Source organism: the organism of the source record quoted next, unplaced genomic scaffold, assembly GCF_019419815.1.
Source record: "Pyrus x bretschneideri cultivar Hongxiangsu unplaced genomic scaffold, Pyrus_bretschneideri_v1 Contig9, whole genome shotgun sequence".
Lineage (NCBI taxonomy): Eukaryota > Viridiplantae > Streptophyta > Magnoliopsida > Rosales > Rosaceae > Pyrus > Pyrus x bretschneideri.
The window spans coordinates 3,257,101-3,271,935 of NW_025999831.1; the positions used below are offsets into that span (position 1 = coordinate 3,257,101).

General features: G+C 35.9%; 1 protein-coding gene and 1 pseudogene across 1 annotated transcript; both read left to right on the forward strand.

Annotated features, from left to right (window-relative positions):
- Positions 1-4,576: 4,576 nt before the first annotated feature.
- On the forward strand, positions 4,577-5,425 carry LOC125473540 (annotated as a pseudogene).
- Positions 5,426-10,415: 4,990 nt separating this feature from the next.
- LOC103928533 (mediator of RNA polymerase II transcription subunit 7a) lies at positions 10,416-13,618 on the forward strand. The gene is made up of 6 exons (XM_009337584.3): positions 10,416-10,672; positions 11,391-11,547; positions 11,896-11,965; positions 12,661-12,827; positions 12,914-12,987; positions 13,320-13,618. Exons 2-6 carry the CDS (start codon positions 11,413-11,415, stop codon positions 13,399-13,401), a joined length of 528 nt encoding a protein of 175 aa, XP_009335859.1. The 5' UTR covers positions 10,416-10,672; positions 11,391-11,412; the 3' UTR covers positions 13,402-13,618.
- Positions 13,619-14,835: the final 1,217 nt, after the last annotated feature.

Consider the following 14,835-nt stretch of genomic DNA (forward strand, 5'->3'; position numbering starts at 1 on the left):
GAGCCTTAGCATGAATACGTAGTTTTTATTTAATTGCTTATGATATTATGCATGCATGCTTTGAATTATTAATCACTGTGCTTTAAATTGTCTCTATATCTTAATGTTTAGTTACCATTAGGATGTTTAAATAAGTAATCGGATGCAATTCAATCGGAATACCACCGGGAAATTAAGTATTGTTTCTTGTGATTAATATTTGTAATTTCACCTAAGATGAATACCACGTCTTACGGGTTGCATGGTTTTTCAAAGGGTTTTCACAAAGCTTAATGAGTCATGAATGTTTATATTTGATTTGAATACCACGGACATATTGCATGTTTGATATACGCTGTAGCTTGAATACCACGAGTAGAATATGCATTAGGAAAACCTAACCTTCAAAGTTGCATGGGTAATTCATAAGTAATTAATAAATCTACATAGGATTGTCAAGGGGATGGCGGAACCCTAGGCTTTTACAATCTGGTTTTCAAAACATTTTCCTTTGTTTTCTTTACTTTGCTAATTTCTTTTTTCATTTTAATTAAATTCATTTTTATTATTCTTAAATTCAAAATCAACATTTTCCAATATTTGTTTTCAAATAATTAGCTAAGAATTAATTTACATAAATTATTCATTCAATCCATGCGGAAAACAACCTTGCTTGAGCTGTTTATACTACAACTACCTTGTTCTCTTGCAAGCATTTTTAAGCATTTTTATCTCTACTTTTGCTAGTGGTAAAAATACTTATTAGCTATCTTTGAGAAATGATCTATACTTCAAAAGAAAGAAAAAGTAAAATGCTTCTAGAAAGAGATAATGTTGTGGATTAGTTTATAAGATGGTTTTAAACCATCTCTTAAAGTGAGTTAATTTAAGGTAAGGTAGAGACCTTTCGAAAAAAGGAAAACTAATGAAAATGGCTTGAAAACTTTGAGTTTTAATCAAAATGACAAAAATGTGTTGTAAGTGAATAGTACCAGGAGTGACTTTTTAGAGTAAAAATATCTTTAACGTTAAAAGTATATAATATTAGGAGTGTTTCGTTAAGACTGCCTTCGAAAAATACCTTAAATTTGGGGTAGTTACCCAAGTACAGGCAAATTACTTAGTATGTCCTAATATATGTCTGGAAGACTTAACGTCGGAAAACAACTACTCTCAAACGAAGTTTATTTCCATGCATGGATGAGTTTTGTGATGGCCATATAGAATGAGTAGTCAACCAAGTGGAAACAATTTTAAAAGATTGATAAGAAAGTAAGTTATATTATTGAGGGGAATGGAAAAGCCCGTAATTAGAGTAGTCAAAGTGGAAATCTGACCTAGTTAACTGGAAATTCCAAGATCTATGATCAAAATGGACAACTAAATAATGACAACTTGGAGTAGCATTGCAAAGATATACTCTCCTACCTATGCCCCGTGATGATAACAATATTGTCTGCCATTTAGATTAGATTAAGCTTTGTGCTTTCAATGATTCCTATAGCTTGGAAGCCTTAGAAGTCCAAGTGGGCTATTGCATGATACCCTTAATGGGAAGTCACCTATCTTGAGTAAGAAATGGGCCATTTTTATGAGAAGGGCTTAAATTTCTAGAGCACTCATGAGAAACCAGGATTTGTTTGGAGCTGAAATGAACACAACCAAGCAACCACGGGGTGTTGGAAGGGTATTGTGTGATTACTATTGTCTTGGTTTACACAAACGGCTGAGCAAATATTCAAGACATCTTGTTCGCTGACTAGCCAAGTAAATCCAATAGTAATTCACTATGGAATGTTCAAAGCCAAAAGCTACCTATGTACCGATATGCGGTACTTTTCCTACTGAATTCTCTCTCAAGTGTCTGCATTGTCATTTGGATAGTGCTAAGTCAATTTTCATTCGTGGGGATTGTTTGGAGAATTTAAAGTATTATTATTATATTTTAATTTATTAATTGAATGAAAGTTAAAAGTGATGCCTTTTGGTTGAAATATGTGTCTATTCAAATGAACAATTGTAACTTTTGACTCTTCATGAATGGTCACATACTTTCCAAATGTATCTCAAATTCTACAAATAAAGAAGCCTCCTTTAATCAAAGAACTTTTCAGTGTTTACATAATCTTTCCTAGTATTAGAGAGTCTCATTTTCACACAATTGTGTTTCATTGGAGCCTTGTGATTTGAAATTCTACTGTTACAAGAATGTGATTGTTATATCCTTGAAAACAAGTGTCGATCAACCAAGAGCACCTTAATGGAGCATAAACTTGTCTTAAGGACAGAATGTCCAACATTTGCCTCGACCGTATTTCCAGGTTTTTCTTATCCATTATGTCATGTTCATTTAACATTGGTTACTTATGTGCATGCATTACTTGGATATACAATTGCATTAATTATTTCTTGATTTTCTGTGTGATTTGATAGAGTAATTAGACCCTATTTTCCAACACTCTTTGTAATTGTGTGTTGTTTCACACTCTGTAAGCGCCTTTGTATGCCTGCATATTTGTGAGCAAGAATTTGAGATTTGTTCTTGGCTCGTCTGAGTGTGGGAGAGCTACTGGGTGTATGTGAGATTTAAGTTTGAGAGTTAAACGCTCTTTTTGTAGTCTCCATTTTAATATTAGTTGCTGTCTCCGAAGTGAACGTAGGCTTACGCATAACCAGTATCAATTCTTGTGTCTCTTGATTGTTTCTCTTGTCATATTTATCCGTATTTGTTTATTGACTTCATATTTTGACACTTCTGCACAACAGTGTGCTTATGTTTGTTCGACCATCGATAAAGCCCTCTTTAATAGTTGCATCTGACCTCTTTCATGCTCCATTTATTAGAACATTCACCTTGTGCTATGCTTGATTCTGGTCTCTTGTGTGTTCCGGTACAAAGGATTGGCGACTCAATACTCTTCTTCTCATCGAAAGAAAAAGAACGGTTCAGTTCTCTCTGTACTCAGAGTAAAATATATTGAATTGTGGTGGTGCATCTGCAAAGGGGCCTCAGATGGATACTTCGAGTCGTTTGGTCAATTTAAATGTGGAAATTTGTGTTTTTCCTTTTAACTTGGCCATATAAACCATGGGATCTTAATAAGTGCTCTCGTGCATACGTGAGTTAGATTTGTTACTTAAATTTGAATCTCGTTTTCGGTATATTAGAGTAGTTTGTATCGATTTGAAATCAGTTGCCTCTAGTTTTGTGTGTTTTGACAGAGTCTCAACAACATTTGCCATGTTAGGACTTATGCTTGTAACTTTTAAATATGGTTTTCACAGTGCCAAAGGATTTTTCTAAGCAGCTCCATAATCCAGCAATTAAAAATTGCCATTCAAATTTATTTGCCTGTAAGTTATTATTATCCATCATATTTCCATTTTGCACCACACATATTTTATAGTTTTGAAGAAATTTAACTTACCGGTCCACCTCCGGTCCACTACTCGTTTGAAAAAATAAAAGTACAACTAAACCCCAAAGTATGACACTTAGAGCAACTCCAGCGTTGAAGCCCTCCCTCCAGGCAATGCACTATTCAATCCACCTAATGAACAGTAACTGCCCTTAATGAACAGTAAATAGCCCTGGCAATAGCATTTGCATCTCTACCGTTACACTTCAATAGCCCTAGCAATAGGCAATAAAATATTAATATTTTATTTATTTATAAAATAATACAAAATAATTTTAATTGTAATATCGGATAAGATTTTTAATTGTTCTCGTTGCGCCACGTGTCATTATCCGAAGTATTATTAAATACTACAAAATAATTTTATTTGTAATTTCAGATAAGATTTTTAATCGTTGTCGTTACGCCATTTGTCATAAAATCCGAAAAGACAATTATTGGGGATGGATTTCCGATAAATTTTTTAATCGTACTCGTTATGCCACGTGCCATTATCCGAAAATACAATTATTGGTGATGGATTTCTGATAAAATTATTAACCAATTACGTCGCGCCACGTGTCATAATCTGTTCACAATCTTTGAGGATAGATTTCCATCAGATTTTTAATGAATGACGGCATGCCACGTGTCATAATCTGTTCACAATCTTTGAGAATAGATTTCCATCAGATTTTTAATGAATGACAGCATTCCACGTGGCATTATGTACAACCTAATCATTTCTGAATCTTCTATATAATCCACCATCCATCCTCACAAATCTCACACCAATTTTCTCAAGATCTCTATCATTATTCATAGTTTCTGCTTCCTTCTTCACAAAAATCTGTATCATTATTCATAGATTCTGCTTCTTTCTTACAATGTCTTCTTCTTCCTCAATGATGATGTGGGAATTCGATCAGGAAGAGGAAGAATTGTTTAACCAATCAGAAGCAATGTTCAATCAACAGGGGGCAAAAAATGAGAGGGAAGAGGATGAGGAGCGTAGAAAGAGAGATAACGAAGTAAGAATGGGCAGAACCTCACATTCCTGTCGAGTCATCCAAGTTGCGGCTCAGATCTGCAGGCCCAGCCGTTCCGGAAACCTTGATAGAAGCAGGCAACGACGAGGTATGGAACTCTTGGATGATTATTTTGTTCCTAATAGTGCATTCCCTGATACGTACTTTAGACGTCGTTTTAGAATGGAACGACATTTGTTCAACAAAATCATGATTGCTGTTTGCAACCATGATTCTTATTTCGTGCAAAAGAAAGATGCTTTTGGTGCTATGGGTCTACTGCCTGAGCAAAAAATTACTGCTGCCTTGCGGATGCTTGCATATGGAACATCTGCAGAACAAGTGGATGAGATAACGAGGATGGGGAAATCAACCATTCTTGAGTCCCTGATGAGGTTTTGCGGAGCAATCGAATCTATCTACACCGCTGAGTACCTCCGCAAACCTACACACATGGACTTGGAGCGGCTGTTGAAGAAGGCGGAGATGCGTGGCTTTCCTGGGATGATTGGAAGCATTGATTGTATGCACTGGACGTGGAAAAACTGTCCAAGTGCATGGCAAGGCGCTTATGGGGACAGAAAATGAGCAAAAAGTATCATTCTGGAGGCGGTGGCATCTTTTGATACATGGATTTGGCACACCTTTTTCGGGGTCCCGGGAGCTCAAAATGACATCAACGTCCTTGCCCAATCCCCAGTGTTCAACGATGTCCTGCAAGGAAAGACACCAAAAGTTACGTATAAGGTCAACAGATGTATGTACGACGGGTCATACTACCTAGCTGACGGCATTTACCCGCGATGATCAACATTTGTCAAAACAGTGCCACGTCCGCGGAGTGCAAAGGAAAAACACTTTGCAAGCTGTCAAGAGGGGTGCAGGAAGGATGTGGAGCGTTGTTTCGGTATCCTCCAAGCTCGCTGGGCGATCGTCAGGGGTGCTGCCAGATTGTTTGATGTAGAGTCGCTTCGATCCATCATGATGACGTGCATCATTCTTCACAACATGATTGTGGAAGATGAGTACGATCACGAAGCCGTTGATGAATATGAGCCAGACCCGATGAACAATTCAAGAACACGTATATATTGTGCTCATGACGCCACCGATGAGCCCGTGCAACATGAGCCGTTACAAAGGGATGGACGTTACAATGAAAGGCTCATTCTACGATATACTGCATTTCAAATGCCAGACATGCACAATGCCCAACAAATTGACTTGATAAAGCACCAGTGGGCATTGAAACAAGCTGAAGATAATTAAGTTCATTTAGTGTGTTTTTTTGAATTTGGTATGTTTATGTTATTTTTTTTGGTATGTTTTATTATTTGATATGTTTATGTAATTTTTTTTAGTGAGTTTTTAATTATTTCGTATGCTTATGTAATTTTATTTGGTGTGTTTTTGTCATTTCAATAAATATTCTCTTAGTATAAACAACTTACCAAATTAATTTGAATAAATATTCAATAAATTGGAAACAACATAAATAATACAAACAATAAATAATAAATTACAACCCAAAGTGATTGGAAAATTATGGGCTCCGATTACAAAAAGTATTCTATTCATCATCACTTAACCAATTTGTGGTGCTAGGATGATCTTCTCTTGCGGTGCTAGAACCACCTTGGCTTGCTATCGTTTCTCTTGCACGCCTCCTTTGCACCACGTCCGCTTTCTCTGACTTCCAAAAAAATTTAGAATTTGGAGACTTCCCTTCTAAAGACATGTTCATAATCTCACGATCTTGTTGAGCCCGTCTTTCTTCTCTAACATGTTCCCTTTCTTGCCTAAGTAGCTCTCTTTCTCTCTTATTAGCATGAAATTCTCTCTCAACAGTTGCTGCTTTTGCATCCTCTCTAGCCTTATCAGCCTCATATTTCGCCAATTCCCTCGCCAAAGTCAATTCACCTTAGCGAGTAAGTTCTTCCATGAACTTTGCATAATCATTCTTGGAAGCACTCCCTTTTCTCTTTGAAGCCTTCTTACCTTGAGGCCTAATTGGTTAACGGGTCGAACCTGACGCTTGTTCAGGGAGGGGCCTTTCGGGCACTTCTTCTGCATCATCTTCATGAACATAATCGGGTGTAGAGTGTAGAGGGGTGTTGTTCATGTGCACTTCTGGACCGACTGACACAACTCTAAATTTAGGACAATCTTTGACAATATTCCAACATTCCCACCGGTTGAATGATTTATTTTTGCTTTTGGTTTTGGCAGCGTACCAAGCTTGTGCTTGAAGTTCCTACACAATGAAAATAAGTAACAAATAAATAATACAAATAAATAATAAGTAACAAATAAATAATACAAATAAATAATTATAATGAAAATAAGTAACAAATAAATAATACAAACAACATAATTATAATGTAAGTAGGTAACAAATAAATAATACAAACAATAAATAATAAATTATGTAGGTAACAAATAAATAATACAAACAATAAATAATAAATTATGACGGTAACAAATAAATAATACAAACAATAAATAATAAATTATGTAGGTAACAAATAAATAATACAAATAATAAATAATAAATAACAAATAAATAATACAAACAATAAATAATAAATTATGACGGCAACAAATAAATAATACAAACAATAAATAATAAATTTTGTAGGTAACAAATAAATAATACAAACAAATAATTATAATGTAAATTTGGGTATCAAATAAATAATATATTGTTACATGATCCGAGTAATTTTCCCCACTTCGAATATTACTACTAGCTTATGCCAAGGCGTCTCTCCACGTACTAAACGATTGGCTAAGTAATTTCCAACGACTGGACATCGATTCTTTGGTTCTTTTCCCACCAATTTTCTCAAGAAAATTGGTATGAATAAGACTCCACATCTCTCGCAACTGCATCTCATTACCCATAAGCGAACTATGAGTAACTTCAACCTAACTAGTACACAACGCAACATCTTCAATAAGCGACCAATTCGTACCTGCACCAGTGGTCATTTTGTTGAAAAAAAATGGATTCAAACTTTGAGACAAAGAAAGGAATGTGATTGAAAGTAGTTGAGAAAATATGAAATTGTTATGTAAGGTAGATGATAATGAGAAGGTATTTATAGAAAAGTAAAAACAATTTTTTTTACAATTCTTTTCAGATTTTTCAGATTTTTTTTTGAATTTTTTTGAATTTTTTATAATTTTTTTTTAAAATTTTATTCAATTAATTAATCTCTGCCGTTGGATATAAAAAAATTTGAATTCCAACACTCCAGATTGTGCCACGTGTCACAACGGTAACTTTTCTTAATTTTAAAACTATTTTTTCTTTTATTTTTTAATTTATAAAGCATATTAATATCCACCGTTGATCTCAGATCGAACGGTGGATATTAAATAAGATTTTTTTAATTTTTTTTACCGTTGAGATCGAACGGTCCAAATTCAATAACCGTTGAGATCTAACGGACCGTGGGAAGCCACGTGGCTTCCCAACGGTAACTGACAAAGGTTTTTTTTTCTTCTGATTTTGTGTCAGCGACGCGCCCCCACGCGCGAGTGGGGTGCACGCGCCTGACACAAAAAAAATTTAATATTGCCTGACGCCAGGCTGACGTCACATGGCCTCAGGCTCTCGGGCTGGCAATCCCTCACGGGCCTGGAGCTCGGGCCTCCACCTTCAGTTGGGCTAGCCCACACTAGAGCTGATCCCTTGGCCCTCGGGCCCTTGTTCTGTCCACCTTCCCCCGAGCAAAAAGCCACGCTGGGCTTGCTCTTACAATTGGATCTAACGACTCTAAGTACCGAAATCGTGGCCTGGGAAAATGGAGATGACCACCACCGTCAAGCTGCCCGACAAGTACTTTAGGCTCGAGAGGACGGAGGTGGTGGCCACCGGAAAAGGTGATAGCAACTGTAAAAAATCTAAAGAGATATCCTACTACTACTAGGAATTGGATTTTGGAAAACCATTTTTGAAGTGGATTTGGAAAACATTTTCCATTTGGGACAATAAAAAACGCTCGCCAATGTATGTATCTGTCTATATCCATATATACGCATGGTGAGGCATTACTGCATCCTTGCTTGGTGTTTTAATTGTGTCTATTTGCTCAATCTTTGCTTGTTTATTGATTACTGCTTAGTCATGGCTCTAGGAACACTCTTGCCGTGAGTTTTTGTCATCATGATGCTTTTCTTTGGTGCTTGTTCCGCCGCTGTTTATACGGTTGGCGGCAATTTGGAAGGGGGGATTTCCAGTGTTGCGGTTGATTACAACAAGTGGGTTTCATCAAAAGAATTTTATGTCGGCGACGAATTCATATTTAATTATAGACACGAAGGCGATTTTGTGATGCTAGTCACTCAAGTAGATTATGATAGTTGCATTCTATCAGTTGTCATATCCCATTACGGTGCCTTTACTGCCTGAACTTTTAATATACAAGACACCTATTATGTTATTTGCGGTGAATCTGGTCACTACCAAACTGGCAAAAAGATTAAATCAAGATTAATGTTGAGAATGAATTCCACATTGACGAGATGAGAGATCTTACATGGACTTATAAGTAAGTTGGGCTATTCTCCATATGACAAATTAATTTTATACTGGAACCTCAGCTATCTTCAATCAATACCCCCGAACTAGAAAATTCTGTTGTGAGCCCCAGGCCCTCGCCTTCTCCATTCTTAATATTTTAATGTTTGGGTCGATTGTTATCGGTCTTGTGATTTTAGTATTTTTCCTTTTTTAGTACATCGATATTTTTACACTAGGGAAGGGGGAGTTCGGCTAAGCCACATAATGGACAACCTAATTTGGTATCAAATTTGTCATCTACGAGATTCGAACATAAAACCTCTCACTCCCAAGTGAAGAGGAATACTACCAAACTGTAGTACTGAGTGGTGTGATTTTAGTATTTGTGCTTTTGTATTTTATCTTTCGTCACTGCATAAATGAATCTCAAATGCAGACTAAAAAGAAAGGAAAACTAATGAAAAGGGCTTGAAAACTTTGAGTTTTAATGATAAGGACAAAATAAAAGGTAAAGTGAATAATACCAGGATTGACTTTTTAGTGTAAAAATGTGATTTTTCGTTAAAGTGAACAGTATCATGGGTTTTTCGTTAAAACTCCAAAAAAAAAATTGTCAGCTCGTACAAATGTATTCTTTTTTTTTTTTTTGGAAACAAAATATACATGTATTCTTATTATAGACCAAATTTAAAGTTTTGAATGAATTTGTACTAACTGTTGAGGCTTTTATCAATTATAGACCAAATAAAAAATAAAGTTAATTACTTGTTAGGTTTTTATCAATTTGGTCCTTTAATTTTTTCGTTCAAAATATTAAAAAAAAAAGTTTATTTTATTTACAAAGTTAACATAACAACACATAATCGTGACTTTTAAAGCGCATTTCCCTAACTCATTTACTCGACCGTCATACCCTAAGTTTGCAACCGCATGAATATCTAGGGGATTTATGCTGAAAACTTAACAACTCTATCCAAACTAAATCCTCCGTTCCAATTTGAAGTTGTTCTTCAAGCGGCACTAAATCCGAACGAATTGGAAAAATTAAATTTCACCTTAGAAATTTGACGGGATCAAATATTATAATTATGATCGTTTCAACTTAATATTGGTTCACGAAACACCTTTTCAACTTAGAATCTGAGTCTTTTTATTCTTTAATCTTAACACATGCAACTGCATGTCTTATTTATGTATCTCATTTCTTTATGGTTTGCAAAAACTATGAAATTTGATGTCGGCCTAAAATGTTTCCTTGCTAACGTGTTTGGCATCATGATCATTTCTAACCATACAAACGTTACAATTGAATTTCTCTCAGTTTATTAACTTTTGTAATTGCCGTCACTGTTGTTCTCATTTAACACCAACCTAAAAATTTTAGACCAACTTCGGATAAATGGAAAAAGGTCTGAGGACCAAAGTGAAATAACACTACAAGTGAAGGGGCATAATTATAATTAACTCAAAAAGCAAAGAAGAGGAACCAAGCCCCTCCCCCCTTTCTTTGTTTTCCTTCCGACTTTTGTTTCGCAAGCCCAGCACTCATCCTCCTCGACTTCCATTTCATCTCACTCAGAGCTCCACTGCAAGTCTACGAGTGAAAGGGGGGCAAATTGGTAATCGACCTCCACGATTGTTCGAATTTTGAAGTCTCTTTCAGTAATTCTTCTCCTTCAATCTATCTATCAATTCCCAAATTCAATTTCGGCTGCTTAAGTTAGGGTTTTTGAGTTTAGGTGAGTTCGATTTTGCACGCTCTCTCGTTTTACATTTGTATTATTATGAATTTCCGATTTTATTTTTGGAACCCATTGTTTACTACTAATTTGTTATTTTTTCTGACAATGGCTTATATCAATGTACTGTTTATAATCAAAACATTCAGCCAACAAAATCTTTGAGATGGGTTTTGATTTTTGGTTTGGTAGAGTGCATTTGATTGTGGCTTGGGATTTTTTTGTTTAGAGTGGTGGAGATGTAGATGGAGGTGTTTGGGTCTGTCAAAACTAAATTTTAGGTTTGTGGTTTGTGGTTTGGTGTTTGTTGTCATGAGAACGAATTGTGTGGTTGCGTGTTCGTTGTCGGTGTAGGTGTCATGATGTGGGAGAAACTGGGTTTCTAGGTTTAGATTCTGTGTTTCTATGTGCATAACTTGGTGCTTTACTAATGATATGGATTAGGTTATATCAGTTTGATTTCACGAGTTGCTCTTGAGGTGGTTGCGTTGGTTCTGTGTGTATTTTGAGTTCTTAGACATAGGGGATGGTCAGAGAGCGGACAAGGGAGACAGAGAGAGAGGTGCAAGAGGAGGAGGGGGTGGTTGTGGCAGGGACCTGTGTAGGTTGTGGAGCATGACACAACGGAAGGAGAGGGAGAGACAAGGGGAGTTCAACAGAGAATGTGTGTTTATTTTTCAAAGTGAACTTATTGTTTTCTTCAACTTGGTTGATTTAGGTTTGCCCAGAAGGTGCTTGCTATGGCTACATCAACGTATCCACCACCACCCCCATATTATAGGCTCTACAAAGATTACTTGCAAGACCCTAAATCAGCTCCGGAGCCACCCCCTCCGATTGAAGGCCCATTCATTTGCTATGGTGCCAATCACACTGTGAGCCTTTCCCACTCCTTGATTTCTACCTGTCAAAATTGATGTAAACATTGTTATTTGATTTCTGAAAACTGGTTTGTCACTAATAAATTATGTGAGAATCTTGGCATAAGCTAAATCTTTTTGAATTTATTTCTGAAGAATGCCATCTCATGTTTATGGCAGTTGCTTAAGCCCGGAACATAATATTTTGTACCTTTAAAATTGTACGTTTTGATTTTTGAGTTTTGAATTATCTTTCAATAATATGTGAAATTATAGGTTTTACTGTTAATATTCGCAATGATTGATTTGATCTTCATTGCATTCCTTTTACTTTCTTCGTAATTAGTTTTATCTTTTATATAGATTGATGAGATACTTCCGAGCTTGGAAGAACAGGGAGTGCGTCAATTGTATCCAAAAGGCCCAAATATTGGTACGCCCACCTCAGTTCTAGTTTTAATTATTTCTATGTCATGTGCAAATATTGCCTTAGAATTTTAGGAATTAATGTGAATATTTTCTTGCTTCAATCAATTTCACAGTTTCTTCGTAGCATTGGTTGAATTATGGATTTTGTTTTTCATAAACTAGTTATTGATAATTTTCTTTGCTAAGTTAGAACACAGTTACTACGCTGAGAAATATTCTCATGAATTCTCTAGATTACAGTTGTCTACAACTTTCTCGTGCAAGAACTAATTTATGCAATGCATTCAAAAGCAAAAGAAGTAGCAAATGTTGAGAAATGTTACTGCACATTTTTTACCAATTGCATCGTTTTCTAGGTGCCAGGAATATATTCAATCCGTACTTGAAAATATTTTCATGCTTGTAGATCAGACATTGACGTCTAAAATATGACCCCTTGAATGAACCCTATTTAGGATGAATACATCTCAAGACAGGAGAGGAACATTAGAGAGCACGTTAGAGCTTTTGTATGGATTGGTTTGCAGAGTTCTATTTGATTGATAATTCTTAACAAGAAATACATATGAACTACCTGATCACGCAGATACGTGTATGTTTGTGTTTATTCTAGTGTTTTCTTATGGCATGTGCATGCTTTTGATTTTTTTTCTTGTAAAATGATTATGCGTGTCTGACATAAATGGCGGTCCTTTTTAGACTTTAAGAAGGAACTAAGGTCACTTAACAGAGAATTGCAGCTGCACATTTTGGAGCTGGCTGATATTCTTGTAGAGAGACCATCACAATATGCAAGGAGAGTGGAAGAGATATCTCTTATCTTCAAGAATTTGCATCATCTTCTCAACTCATTGCGGCCCCATCAGGTAAGTTTCTTTTGAGTGTTAGAATGTGATTTATTGTTTTATCTTTTGAAGAACTATGTTAGTTTGTAATGTCCTTTATTATGCAGGCTAGAGCAACGCTAATTCACATTCTAGAACTTCAGATACAACGTCGTAAACAAGCTGTGGAGGATATAAAGAGGTATGCTTTAATCAATTACTTAAAATCTAGTGACATCTGATGCTGAAATATTCTGCTTTGTTTCTTGTTCTTGCTTTTTTATTTTACTTGTTGTGGGTTTTGCGATCAACCCCTTTTATGGTCACTTTTTTTTCTTTCTTATGTGCGTTTTCTGCCATCGATCACCTACTCACCCCGATTTCCTTTGAGCTAAATGTCCAAGATAAAAAAGCGTTTGATTCATTTTACTTCCTTTGTTTTTGATCTGCATGGTGTCATTAGTAGTGCGACTGGTGACACGAGGATTGCGTTATGTAATTGCTTATGACCGTTTGCTTAACTTTCTTGTTTAGGAGGAGAGAAGAAGCACAGAGACTTCTCAAGGAGTCTATTGGAACGTTGGAGGACAATGGTACATCTTTTGCTCTAAAGTAGGGAGTGTTCTCGTGTTTGTTCTACCACCTATAAAGGCCTCTTTGAGAGTTGCATCTAATTAATTCATTAGAAAATTCACCTTGTACTATGCTTCATACCGGTTCTTGTGTGTTCTGGTACAAAGGATAGGCGATTCAGTTCTCTTTGTAAACCGAGTAAAAACTATTGAATGTTGGTGGTGCATGATAGTATTCTATCTGGTTCTACTGCTCTGCAATTTTTCTGTATATTAGCAAACAAGGAAACATAACTTTGACAAATTCAAATGCTCGTCTACAAGAACAATGTGTGGTTATTGCATACGATTATGTTTAAGAACGGATTTGTGGACTGGGTAGTAATCATGAAGAAGAAAATGATGCACCGCCGGTGCTGCCTCTTACTTTTTTCCGGCTATTAAACGGAATATTGAGTTGTCATCAATAATAGAACGTAAATTATTCTATATAGAAGGAATGAGATCCACTCCGGGTCTTTGTGTCCGAAGCCCGTGGACTCAGAGATCCGGACAACTTAATTTCAATCCTTCGGCTCTTTAATGGCCATTCCCCTACCCTCTTCACAACACCCAAAAACTTGAACGGTCCAGTTCTTTTTCTCTTGAACGATTCAAATCTCTTGGTTCATAGGCTCTAGATAGAAATCCGGAGTAGATCTCAATCCTATACAGAAAAATTGGGTAATGCTTGTTTCGCATGAATGAAGGTTTCCCATTCCATGTGATGAAATCTCACAATTTTTCCAAACACTACAAAATTGCTTTACATTCTTAGGTCCTTAAGGAGGGAATAGTTTTAATAAATTTTCTTTCCTATTACTAAGCATAACGACAGATAGAGACATTCCAAGAAAATTTGTCATCAATTTTATTTTTAAGAGAAAATTACATTAAACAACAAAAATCTTGAAGGCAATCGGTTACAGATAGTCTAAAAGGATGTCATGACGAGCAATAGTGATTTTAGCCATCAACTTTGAATATTTTGTGAAATCCTTTGCACTCATCATGCGAAGAGCAATTACATGTAAACTTTTTTATTTACCTAACTATATTTAAACTATGAATATTTTGACCAAACCACAATAGTTAAGGGGCTAGTTTGAAAGTGATGTACTTAAAAAAAAAAAAAAAAAAAACCGTTTCTGCTATAAGAATATCAATTGTAAATAAAGTAGTTGAGCGTTTGATAAACTATATTTTAAAAAGTGTTGTGAGAATGAAAAACAATGTAAAAACATTTGGTAAAATTTAATGCTGAAGTGACATAATTGTATATAATTACAAAAATGGACATGGTATAGGGTGGTGGAGACGACAACAGTGGTGGTGGTGGGGGATGGTGATGATGATGGTAGCTGTAATGGTGAAGGTATGCTTGTGGTGCTAATAGGGGGTGTGGTAGTTAGGGTAGGTAACAATGGTGGTGGAGGTGG

Bases quoted from the DNA above. Each gene is read 5' to 3' on its own strand.
- LOC103928533 (XM_009337584.3), top strand. From the start codon at position 11,413: ATGGCTACATCAACGTATCCACCACCACCCCCATATTATAGGCTCTAC. The intron at 11,548-11,895 runs GTGAGCCTTTCC...TCTTTTATATAG, and splicing joins GCTATGGTGCCAATCACACT to ATTGATGAGATACTTCCGAG. The intron at 11,966-12,660 runs GTACGCCCACCT...GGTCCTTTTTAG, and splicing joins TCCAAAAGGCCCAAATATTG to ACTTTAAGAAGGAACTAAGG.